General features: G+C 40.8%; 2 protein-coding genes and 1 non-coding gene across 3 annotated transcripts; 1 reads left to right on the top strand and 2 right to left on the bottom strand.

Moving 5' to 3' along the window:
- The first annotated feature begins 363 nt into the window (after positions 1-363).
- Positions 364-2,372, top strand: pgam2 (phosphoglycerate mutase 2 (muscle)). The gene is made up of 3 exons (XM_049559889.1): positions 364-865; positions 1,030-1,210; positions 1,876-2,372. Exons 1-3 carry the CDS (start codon positions 449-451, stop codon positions 2,043-2,045), a joined length of 768 nt encoding a protein of 255 aa, XP_049415846.1. The 5' UTR covers positions 364-448; the 3' UTR covers positions 2,046-2,372.
- Positions 2,373-4,045: 1,673 nt separating this feature from the next.
- LOC125878593 (syntaxin-2-like) lies at positions 4,046-10,802 on the bottom strand. The gene is made up of 9 exons (XM_049559888.1): positions 10,778-10,802; positions 10,399-10,470; positions 10,200-10,299; positions 8,484-8,558; positions 7,639-7,712; positions 7,332-7,440; positions 5,315-5,388; positions 5,049-5,186; positions 4,046-4,954 (listed from the first exon to the last, which is right to left on the bottom strand). Exons 2-9 carry the CDS (start codon positions 10,447-10,449, stop codon positions 4,757-4,759), a joined length of 819 nt encoding a protein of 272 aa, XP_049415845.1. The 5' UTR covers positions 10,450-10,470; positions 10,778-10,802; the 3' UTR covers positions 4,046-4,756.
- A 1,009-nt stretch (positions 10,803-11,811) lies between these two features.
- On the bottom strand, positions 11,812-11,893 carry trnas-cga (transfer RNA serine (anticodon CGA)). Its single transcript has one exon. It is a non-coding gene; the product is annotated as a tRNA-Ser (tRNA).
- Positions 11,894-12,637: the final 744 nt, after the last annotated feature.

The raw sequence follows: 12,637 nt of genomic DNA, 5'->3' as shown, positions 1-12,637 counted from the left end.
AATGCCCTGTGAACAAATGTCATAGTAGCTAAACATATGAAGTGTAATGAGCTGCAGTTTCTCTCTCACTGATGAAACTGTTCATCTCAGAGTGAGGAGCCTCTCTGCAGCCAACTCTGATCTTTACACTTTTGTTCCACACACCTCAGTTTAAAAGTCATGTTGCTATTTTGGCTTAATGTCTGACCTCTGGCCTTCCCAGCCACCACATGTCCCACCAGCCCAGCACAGGTCTGGCTCCATTGGCTGCTCATGTGTGTCCATCAGAGCATGAATGCCTCTCACAGGTGCAGAGCAGAGGAGGCCTGTCTGCTGTGCACTGCCGCTGTCCAGGCTGCTATAAAAAGAGCGTGGCATGCTGGTCTGTGCTCACTGTTGGTTAGCCAGTGTGTGCACAACTTAGAAGGGCTGAGGGAACCGTGTTTGGTCTAAGACTCACACTGTAAACATGGCTGGTGTCCATCGCTTGGTTATCGTCCGCCACGGCGAGAGCTCCTGGAACCAGGAGAACCGCTTCTGCGGCTGGTTCGACGCTGACCTCAGTGAGAAGGGCGTGGATGAGGCCAGGCGTGGAGCCCAGGCTATCAAGGATGCAGGCCTCAAGTTCGACGTGTGCTACACCTCCGTGCTGAAACGTGCCATCAAAACCCTGTGGACCATCATGGAGACCACGGACCAGATGTGGCTGCCTGTGATTCGTACCTGGCGTCTGAATGAGCGTCACTACGGAGGCCTCACCGGTCTCAACAAGGCGGAGACAGCTGAGAAGCATGGTGAGGAGCAGGTGAAGATCTGGCGCCGTTCCTTTGACATCCCACCTCCAGTCATGGACAAGGACCACCCTTACCACAAAATCATCAGTGAGGTGAGACAACTACATGAAAAGAGGCACTGAATGATTCAGAATGAGCAACACACTCAGCTGAACATCATAAAACAGCAGATGACATTTTGAGTGCTCCAGTGTTATGTAACTTCTGTCAACTGTTGTGGGTGTAAAACACTGTCTACTATTCTTCCCACCTCCAGTCCCGGCGCTACAAGGGTCTGAAGCCTGGTGAGCTCCCCACATGTGAGTCACTGAAGGACACCATTGCCCGCGCTCTTCCTTTCTGGAACGACGTCATCGCTCCTGAAATCAAGGCGGGAAAGAACGTCATCATCGCTGCCCACGGCAACAGCCTCCGTGGCATCGTCAAGCACTTGGAGGGTGAGCTTTACAGTTTGTAGGTGGATAAAAAAAAGCAGAAGAAAGTTCTGCAGCAAAAAGAAGACGTGAATGCCGACATAAAGTCAAACACAACAAAATAACCAAATATCTGAGTTTGAAAATAGCTTGCATTTGCATACAAGGCCTCAATAATCAGACACTTGTCTTTGCAAACACACACACACACACACACACACACACACACACACACACACACACACACACACACACACAGTCGTGGATTACAGAGCATAAAAATAGCCTGCAGGGACTCAGCTGAGAGACAGGGGAGAGGGTCATGAGTGTGGTTCTCATTACAGTCACGACCTTTCTGTAGAAAGGTTGTACTTTTTCGAGGGGTGGCCAGACATGGATAAGGGAGTTGTTCAGCCAGAAGGCCTAAAGGGCAGTAGTAAATGTCAGATAGGAAGGGTGGGTGTCGAGGCTGTGGGAAATGAGTAGATCAGGTTTCTTAGATTGTAAAAAACAGATTGCTTTAATCAAAATAACTTCCAATCAGATACAAAGAAAAGTGCTGATTGCTTTTATTATGCAAGATCATTGTCTGCCTTCCTGTCTGCCTCGCTGGGCACCAGACAGCCTTTTATTGGATCAATTACATTCCCGTTCTGTCTGCTGATCTGCGTGTCTGCCTGTCTTCCTAGGTATGTCTGACGCAGCCATCATGGAGCTGAATCTGCCCACAGGAATCCCAATTGTCTACGAGCTGGACGCAGACCTGAAGCCCGTAAAGCCCATGTCTTTCCTCGGCGATGAGGAGACCGTAAAGAAGGCCATGGAGGCCGTGGCCGCCCAGGGCAAAGCCAAGAAGTAAGCCCGAGGCTCCATAAGAAGGCAGAAAAAAAGACTGTTCCCCCCCTTTTGTCCTTCAACTCTTCCTCCCGTCCATTTGTCCATCCTTGTAGTCCATTCCAACTGGGGAAATGTTTAATGGTTCTTTTGGAGACGAGCCATTTTCAGCACATTAGCCCTGTTTGTTTAAATGACAGACAGAGAGATGAGCCGTCAATCAAAGCGGACAGCCGGCCCCTGATATTTTATGCAGCCACACATCACTCAGCCCTTTTAAATTGTGGTTAAGCCCCATGTTGAGGGCGTCACCACCCTGGCACAACCAATAAAGAAACCATGTTTTTACGTAGGCCTGTGTCTGTGTCATTTTTCTTCTTTATCTTATCATGTCGCTTTCTCCTTTTTCTTTCTTCAAATTACACTGTCATTCTTGTCTGTTACTCCTCCCTCCGTTTCCCATTTGGAAATCAGTGGTTTCAGCAAAGTGCAAAGGTGCTGCGAAATGTTATCCCGGAGGTAGAGAGGAGGGGGGAAGGAGAGACTCTGAGAGACAAGTCATTGGGTTCACCCTGGCAGCATTCCCATGATGCAGGGAAGACCTTGTATAAGAGTTTTTGCCTGTCCTCCCTTATCACACTGAGGAGCACGCTGGTGAAGAATAATTCTGAGCAATTACCTATCATACATAACCTACGCACAGGTGACTAATTAAAGCACAAACCTGAATAATGAATACATATGCTTCAATACAATTAGCATCCCCCTGGCATTGCTAATTGAGAAACATTGCCTGTTAGCAGTGGTCTGTCTCAGGACGATAATGTCTCCATGAGAGCATAAAGGATCGCAGAACAGTTGAGTGATAATTATGTAAATCATATGCTAAGACCTTTGCAGTCACTATATTTCTCCAATAGAGATTCTGGGCTGATGTTATCGAGGTCTTTCCACCAACACCACATCAAAACACTGAATGAGAAAATATGTTTTGGTAGATAACCATCCCTCCAGTAGAGTTCCAGAGTTGTTCTTTCGGCTTGTGTTGGCCAAACTTTAAGGGTAAGTTGGGTATTTTTCAACCTGGACCCTCTTTTCCCACATTTGTGTCTAAGTGACGAATGGGAACAGCAGTTTTTGAGATTGGTAGTGCCCCAGTATTGCGTGGGCTGTAGTTGCTGTTCTGTTGATTTATGCCACCTTGTTGAAAAACTGCCATGGTAGTGTGAATTGCCGACAAATCTATTCAAACATTATCACAAACAGGGGTAAGTGTACTGTAAGAATGTGAGGATCATATTTCTTTACTGTGTTATAATATATTTATTTGAGATTTTAGGGGTAGTGTACCGTATCCCCAATTGTTTAATGCAGTGATTCCCAACTGATTCAGCCACAGGGTCCAGATTTCTCCTTACTCATTAGTTCAAGGTCCACACAGTTTAATATATTCAGCGCCATACTGGCGCTTGGCCATGATGTCGAGCTAGTGTGCTGTCTGTCAAGTAGATGCATGTTAGTCACTCAATCTACAGCACTTCAAAATAAAAGCTCTCTGCCAGAAATTCACTGTACTTAATGTGTTTTTTTGCAACCTTGACACGTTTGCGAATCACTTGTGGTCCATTCAGAATGGACCCATGACCCACTTTTGGACTGCGACCCACCAGTTGGGAACCACTGCTTTAATGCAGCCACTACTACACAGTACTGGACCAACTTCAAAATTCTTGTCTTCATTTGTCATTCAGACACAAGGACATGGGAAAATAGGGCCCAAGTTCAAAAATACTGACACTTTATGCTGATTTTCCCTTTAATTTGTATGTACATCACCATGAAAGACCTTATAGATCTGCTTTCCTTGTTTTGAAGGACCATGCGTTCGTGCGGCAGGGTTGGGGGGACTTTTAGACCTCTTGATATTTCTGTATACCATATTATGATTTATTCCAGTATGTGTAGTCACAGCAATACTTTTTCTTCTTTCATTCATGTTACAATAAAACACCAGAAATAATTGAGTAAAGTAGCTGCACCACGAGTTTATTTTAGGCTTAGCATGGTCTTACAGTTTATCCTAAAGCATTACAGACATCTCTTACTGAGTATTAGACAACATCACATTACATTGCATTAGTAAAACACACAGCATCAGACAAAAACAGCTCAGCAGGACTGCAGAGAGAAAGGAAGGTAAGTGATGCTGGTAATTTTAATGTTGTTATGCCACCTACTGGCCAGTCAGGGGAACACCAGCTGACTGTAAGTAGTGAATTAATGAGCAAATCCATCCAGACGGTGTCGTACATCTAAAAATGTAGCTTGGGTTACTGTGTTAAAAGACTTTTGTGTTATTGTAATGCCATGTCTGACACCTTAAGTCTCAGCACTGGGAGTGTGTAAACAGTGACTGACAAGTGAGTTAAAATTCTGATGTTTTTTTAAGGGTTGTATGCTGCATTTGTTCCTTGACGGCCCACAGTTGGCCTCAGAAGCTGATTTGCCAGGTTTGTCCACATCACCCCGTCACTTTCAGCTGACAGGTTGTTATCATGGCAGTTCATATTCACTTACTTAAAAAATAACAGCTTCCTGATTATACTTTCGAAGGCGTTTGAGGGGGCGGACAGGCACTGTACCATAAATGAGATGAAAAGTATAGTTCCACCGAGCACAGGCTTTGATGTTCATCAGGACGCTTGGTGCAGTCACTGTTCAAACAGGTTCAGGAGCTCAGTTATGGTTTGAGTCTGAGGGGTTTTGATCAGCGGCAGTGGTTTTCCTCTTGAAAGGCTTGAAGAAGCTCGGCAGAGATGCTATCTTGTGTGGGTTTTTCTTGTACGTGACTGCTTTATAGGTTTCTGCTTTGGACTTGTCTACGTACTCTGCAGCGCTCGTCACATTCTTTTCTATGTTGTTGATCAACTCCCCCTGATAGAGGGAAAACAGCATTAACACCAGTCACATAAGTATTTTCTTTTATCTCAGTTGTCACGAACGTTCCCAAATGAGGCAGCTGTCTTACCTGAATCTCCAGCAGCATGGCAGTGTCAGCAAATATCTCGTGCAGCTCTCTGATGCTGGACTCCAGGCTGATGATGTCCTGATGACGGGATTCAATCTCACTCAAAGCCTGGCTTGAAATTCGAGCATTAGAGCTGACCTGTATGTGAAAAGCACACCAGTTGTTTGTGTATCCAAGTAATTTACAACAAAGACAAAACTACAGTAGATATTACTAAATATTGCATAGCCATTTTTGTGCCAAGAGCAGAGGGAAATTCCACTAACGTCAGATATGAAGATGGCAAGATTGTCACGGTGCAGCATCTCCTCCAGCTCTTCATCTGTGGTCACTTTATCCACTGAAATAGCAACAAAACTGATGAATTAATAAGATTTTTCTGCGACTATACAGGTTAGTTTGATAGGCTGTCAAATCAGAAATATAAATTTTAAACAAAAGTTTGCTGGCTTAAATCTTAAATGAGCTGTCACAAAAAAATATCAACCACAATCACGCTATATTTTTGTGTTGTGTCTTTGTAAGCGAGCTGACAGAAGTGTTCACAGGGTTCCCACACATTTTTAGCAATGAATTTTCAAAACTTTTACATAATTTTTTCATAATATTTTACCCCATTTCCAAGACTTTAAGCAGTTTAAAATAGGTAGGTCTGTATAGTGATACAGCCATACATTATTAGCCCTTTAAACCTGAGCAAATTGGATTGATTTTCCTTCAGAAACACAGGAAGAAGGCAATGAACAACGAAAAAAAAAATGACCCGAGGAAAAAAAAAAAAACACAGAAAAATAAAAACTATTATTTATTTTATTTTATTTTTTTTTAAAGGAAAAGAAAGTTAAAAAAAAAAAGATAAGAAACGAAAACAAAAAGATAATGACCTGGAAAAAAAGTGCTTAAAAATTCTAATGATTCTGTATCATAATTTAAAATATGTCATAATAATAATAATAATAAAAATAATAATAAATATAGTTTTCCCTAGCTTTTGTCTTTTTCCTTTTTCCAGTTTTTTTAAAATATATTTTTCTAAATTTATTTATTCTTTTGCAATTTGTGGGGCATTATTTCTTACAAAGTTGCCCATTGCCTTTTTTCCATGTTTTTTTTTTTTTTTTTTTAAAAACACACTGATTTGCTCAAGGTTAAATGGTTTTGAAGGTTTTTTCAAACGTTGCATTTATTGTATTTATATGTTGTATTAATTGTATGCACCATGGTGGAGTAGCGCTCCTAATTTCGTTGTATTGTAAAGTACAATGTTGTCATTGTACTTTACAATACAACGAAATTAGGAGCTTGTTAAAGGCATTCGATTCAATTCAAAAACTTGTGAAAGGTGTCTGAAAGCGGCACAAAAAAGTGATGTCACTCCAGGTTTAAAGGGTTAAACATGCACTTCCAGGCATTTGGGGATAAGCAAACTGCTAGTGCCAACCTTTATCACTCGTCAGACATTCCCACCTCCAACTAGCTGCATAGACCCACTACAACAGAGCAGAGTGGCGCATAGGTTTATTTTGCAAAACGTCAAGGCCACACCCCTTTTGATGGGTTAAAATTCCTGTAGATATCAATGCAATTTGACGTGTTTGGATTGTTATTTTGACAAGTTTGTGTGAATCTATTTTTTTTATTAAACATTTGTTCTATAGACATGTAAAGTTAGACAGGATAGCCATACAACAATAGCCATACAAAATGTAACTTTAAACTTTCCCAAAACATTCTGTCAATTCCAAACCATTTCCAGGTCTGGAAAACTTTTTTTATTTTTAATTTCATAACTTCTCCAGGGATTTCATGACTGTGGGAACCCTGCAGTCAGTATGTGTTTTTGGATGTTCACCACAGGATGGCGTTATTACACCTCTGCTCTCTAATGCTGCGTCACTTTCAAGTCACCAATACCAATGAAGTATAGTGTAGATTTACAGCACAGCTGTGTGTGTAATCTGAGGGGAAAATAGTTTGATGGATGGAAATTTAATGCTGAGCTTCCTATTAAAGGCAATGAAGTAACTAGGAAAGAAAAAATAATATTACCTCCTCAACACTGTACCATCTCTGCCTATCTGAGGAGTATCAGTACAGAAACACGTGCACATCACACGTTTTCTAGCTAATAATGAGTTGGCAGAAATTCTTTCCTCTCTAAAATCCAATAAGTGTGCTGGCATGATAAGATCTGGGTGTATGATGAAGGCCATTTACACAACACTGAGCAGAGTATGGGGGGGGGAGACACGTGTTTTGTGTGTTTAGTTTTTTGCAACTCACCAATCTCCAGCTGTCTCTGAATTTGTGCTTTGCATTTCTCCCTGAAAGAGATCTGCGCTTTATGGTGGCTCTTCATGACTTCAGCAAAGCAGCGGGTCAGGTGTGAGTGCTGGTGGAAGGCAGTCAGGAGAAATTGAAATCAGATTATTAAACCAGAAATGAAAGGAATTAATATATGTCTTTACACAGACCATTGCCAGAGGTGATTGTGTCAGGTGTGTAAAGATTGAGGCCTCTTTGTAATAACTCAGAGCAGACCGTCTTTATGCACCCGAATTATTACAGGAAATGAAAAGTATTGCCAGACCTGGTTTTTGTGAATACGCTGAATTACTGAGGCACTTTTATGGTTTTCATCCACAGGCATGTTCTCCTGCATTGCTGAAAGAAGGAATAAGCACAGAACCCATTTAAAACTTAAACATACTATTCATAACCCTGTGCATGCAGTCATGGCAAACATGTTGGTTAAATTAGGGGCTCCACACCTCCTTAAACCTTAAAGCCAAGGACTTTTCAAGGACTTTTGGAGCATAGTAAGACACAGATCAAATTTAATAACTATTACAACACAGAATTTCTATGATGAGAAGTAGCAGGCTTTACAGAGACTCACACACATCAATTAAAAAAGCAGGCTTGAGGCTTGAATGTGTGAACACTTCTCTGTTGTGCTGTGCTACGGTGACAGCAGACAATATCAAATGCAAGCACTTTCAATGACCCATGTCTATTTATTTCTTTTTTCAAACTTTAAAGTTGATTTCCGCCTCAAATTCACAAACTTTCAAGACCCGTGGGAGCCACGAGACACAGTCAGTTATGATGTTTGTGTAACTTCTGTATCTTCAGTCGGGGTGTTGTAAATCTCAGAGAGCGGGTTTACTGGTGATCAGTAGAGTGAAGTACAGTAGTCTTCCCTTTTCTGCCCATTTGCAAGTCAAATCCTGTGTTATGAACTCTGCAGCGCCAGAAATTGAGGAAGAGGAATGTGCTGCACACTAGTTCCTCCCCACTGTCTTAAACGATGAGGGTACACAGCCACATATGGATAAGAACTAGTTAGTTACAGTATGAGACAAATCATTATCTACTGTACAGAAGCACATTTTGCAAAGATGAAAAAACAAAACAAAAATGATCTCAACTCACATTTTAGCTTGGCTCGGACCAAGTTGGCATTCTTCTTGATGTCACTGTTCAGCAGCTCCAGCTTGTCTTTTTTTCCTGAGGACATCATAAGTTCACTTCACAGACAAAATTATTTCAATCATGTGCAGCATTTCCTGCAATAACTCTGACGACCCCTCAACTTTAAGATACAGACTGTAATAGATGACAATCAACTGAAGAATGGCTGGACTTTATATGTATTATACTAGGTCTGCAACTAACGATTATTTTCATTGTCGACTAATCCGTCGATTATTTTTTGGATTAGTCGACTAATCATTTTATCGAAAAATGTGTTAAAATGTTGAAAAATGTCGGTCTGTCTCTCCCAAACCCCAAAATTATGTCATCTAATGTCTTGTTTCGTACCAAAGAGTTTTAGTTCACCGTCATGTAAAGCTGCCAATATCTGAACGTAAGAAGCTGCAATAAGAGTATTCTGGGGTACTTTTATAGTACTTTTCTATGGAAAATGACCCAAACTGATTAGTCGACTACTAAAATAGTCACCGATTATTTTAATAGTTGATTAGTTGATTAGTTTTTTAAATAATTATTTCATTTTTAAGGTTAGTTTTCGATTCAGTTTAGTTTCAGTTAGTTTTTTAACGTTTAGATTTAGTTTAGAGCTTGTTAGCTTCAGTATAAGTTTGAGTTTTTCAAAATTATAATGTTGGGGTTGTTTGTCAAGCATAAGATTTAAGAAGTTCAGAATAGCTTCACGATCTGAGCTACCTCATATATTCATTCACCATTTACTGTTTTTGTCTGGTATACAAGCTGCTATTCTAAGTGTCGCATATTTGCACCATTTGAAATGACTGCGTTTACATCTTTTCACTGCTCTTATTCAATTTTATTTTGTATTCCCTCTTCTATTTTATACTTATCCTTTTGCAAAGTCTGTACCATGGGACCATGCAGAGTGAAACGTTTTGATTCTCTGTATGTCTGTTAGATAACTGTAGAACTGACAATAAAGCCTCTTGAATCTTGAATAAGTATTACAATACAAACACAGCACTTTGTGAAGGCAACTGACTCACAGTCTCAATAGATATGAGCACAATGGCCCCTCATGCTTGTTGTGTGGACAAATTTGACCGAATTGAGAATAAAACTAATGACATTTACTGTTCTTTTATTTAATTTTGGTTAGCTTTTCCACACATACAGTAACATTTCAGCTAGTTTTTGTCTAAAGTCTAGTATCTATTTCTATTTATTTAGTTTTGTATCATTTTACCTCAAAAGATGCCAGACCTCCTTTCTCACATGGAGGGTGGAAAGCACCTGCAGCCACATGTTGGATATGGTTTTCAGTTGCTGTCTGGCTTGTTGTTGATGTTTTATCATTGTAGAGTAGCATATGTGTGTATACAGATTCTTATCTATGTCTTTAAACAAACATTACATTTTAGCCCTAAACATCTAATTTACTTTTGTATTTCCATATAACACCTGTCACCCACTCTACACACACACACACACACACAGGCACAGGTGTGTTTGTCAAAGGCAGTTTGTCTTGTCACTGCTGTGTGCCCTGAAGGAGGAGACTCATCTCTGAGAGCATCACAACAACAGTACAGGCATCAAGTTTCTACTCTGCTATAACTTGAACACTTGACTCATAGGCACAACTATAACAGGACATGCACGTTCAACCATGATGATGGTGCTTTGTTTATTTACTCTTGTCTTGGTTAGGAGAGGAAAGGATGGCGCCATGTCTCCTCTCCACCTCCTCTGCTTGGCAGGAGATTTTTTCAATGAGGCTTCTCACCTCCTCCACCTACACACACACACACACACACACACACACATAGAAAGGCTTACATTAGACTGCTAGTTATGACAAGCCAGCTACAGACCCAAGCTGTGTGAGGTGTACCGTTTGGAAGAAGTCCTCCATGTTGTGTGTGCTCTCTGCTGTATCCGTCATATCATCCTGTTAGTGCTGCTGCTGTTCAGAGGAAAGACTCCATTAGGCTTCTTTAAAATGGCCACCTGTTGCTCAAATGCAGTCCTTTACACGTTGGTAGCACCTGCTACGTTTATATGGACGAGTTAAAAATGAAAAGGGAGATAAAAATACGCTGCTATCAGAAGCTTTTCTGCTCACGCGACGTTTAAAACACCCCAAAACAGTTTTAACTTGCTGTAACTACTCACAGCTGCCCCGCTTTATCATTTACACAAAGTACAGTAAGCTATTTCCGACATTTCTGCTACTTTCTGTTACAGTATTGACGATAACTGTCGACCTCTACCTGCAGTGTGTCCTCTGTCGGCTCAACTCACCTGTGTAATAAAGAGCGCGAGCACGCAGGCGCGTTCCCGTAAAGCAAACAACACCTGTGTGTTCAGAGCGACACTGAGCAGGTTGGACGACTGTAGTGTCTGTTCATGGGGTTAGATATGAAACTATTACTATGTGTAGTAAATGTCTGTCTGTGTTTAATGTGTTGGAAAGTTACTGTATTTGTGGGTGGAGTATGCGATAATACTGTAGCCTACCTGAGGGAGGCGCTACACCTCGATTAATAACTAATGGCCAGTAAGGTTAATTATTTCCCTTAGATTCCTCTGTGTATGTTGAAGTTACACTAAATGTTCCTGCATATTAGGATCAGGAGGCAATCCAGGCTCTCCAAAAATAAAGCCCTAACGAAGACCTGCAGTGGTTGAAACCTGTTGGCTCTTTATATGATTTAGTCACTACAATAAAGGCTTTTTTTTTTTTATTTTTTTAACACTTCTGTCTTTGTTATCTCTATTTTTGGAGTGCCTTGGTTCACTTCCTGTGTATCCTGTTGTTTCTCATTCTCCATGAACACCTGACACGAGGTTTTGATCTATGTTTGACCATACAGAGTAGCCTGTCGTCTCTCTCTTGATAAATATAAGGCCTTAAAAGTCATTATATTGACTTGAATGCCTTTATTGTCATTGTGCTTTATAATACAAAGAAATTAGGAGTGCTACTCTACCATAGTGCTTACACTAAATACAGTAAATACAACATAAAAAAGGAAACATGAATAAAAAAATAACAATAAAAGAGCAATAATGAAATAAAGTGCAGGTGTTGATGTGCGTGATATGGCAGGAAGTGGAGTGAATTTGTTAAACTACATTTGTTTAATGAGTTGGGAAGAAGCTATTCGTGAATCTGGTGGTTCTGGATTTGATGGACCTATTTTAACATTTATACTTTATTAATTGCCAAGGGGGAAATTCAATCTTTTCACTCTGTTGTCATATACATACACAGGCCTGAAATAGAACCACCCCAAAGGAAATACGTCACGAACAGGATTCGAACCTGTGCGGGGAAACCCCATTGGATTTCGAGTCCAACGCCTTAACCTCTCGGCCACCGTGACTTGCATATTGTGATGTTACAAATCTTTAAACCTACCACTGAACTAAATACTTCCTTTTCACTTTATACTTGCACTCATTACTTATCACTTACTGTATGCTCTGATTAATTTGACTTAGATTCTCATATGACTGTTTTTATTTTACTATTCCTGTGTTTTGAAGCACTTTGGTCAAAGTTTGCTGTTTTTAAATGTGCTTTATAAATAAAAATGAGTTGACTTGATTTACCTATATGTTTATTACCGAACAGGTCTACCAAGCTCAGGAGCCTAAGGGGTCAGGGGGCACAAAACCAAAGCCTCTGCATGAAGTCCATGTTATTAATTTTGTATTTCTTGTTAAAGGGCTTAGTCATTTATATCAACCTGGTCTCATCCCAAAGTCGTCGAATACCGGCGCCTGGGCAGTGACTTCGGTGTCAGACACCAACAACAAAAGCAGGCAGGCCTCACGCTGGCATGATACGCGGCCGGGCTGGATCTGTGTGTAATGGTGCCTGACAGCATCAGGGGGGACATACTCATATGTACACGTGAAAAGGCTACGACAAAGTGAAGAAATGTGACGAGGTTGGAGTGAGAATTGGTTGTTCATGTTAATGACAGAGCCCAAAAAGTCCTAAGTAAAATAAAAACCTAGTTCAAACACTCACTTTGAATATGTCACAAGAAAGAAACCATGCAGAGAAAAACGGTCACAGGCTTATGAGGAGAGGGATGAGGATTGCAGGGTTCTTTCCAACA

This window comes from Epinephelus fuscoguttatus, linkage group LG18, assembly GCF_011397635.1.
Source record: "Epinephelus fuscoguttatus linkage group LG18, E.fuscoguttatus.final_Chr_v1".
NCBI lineage: Eukaryota > Metazoa > Chordata > Actinopteri > Perciformes > Serranidae > Epinephelus > Epinephelus fuscoguttatus.
The sequence above is the reverse complement of the archived record's forward strand: the minus strand, read 5'-3'. Positions and strand labels throughout refer to the sequence as shown.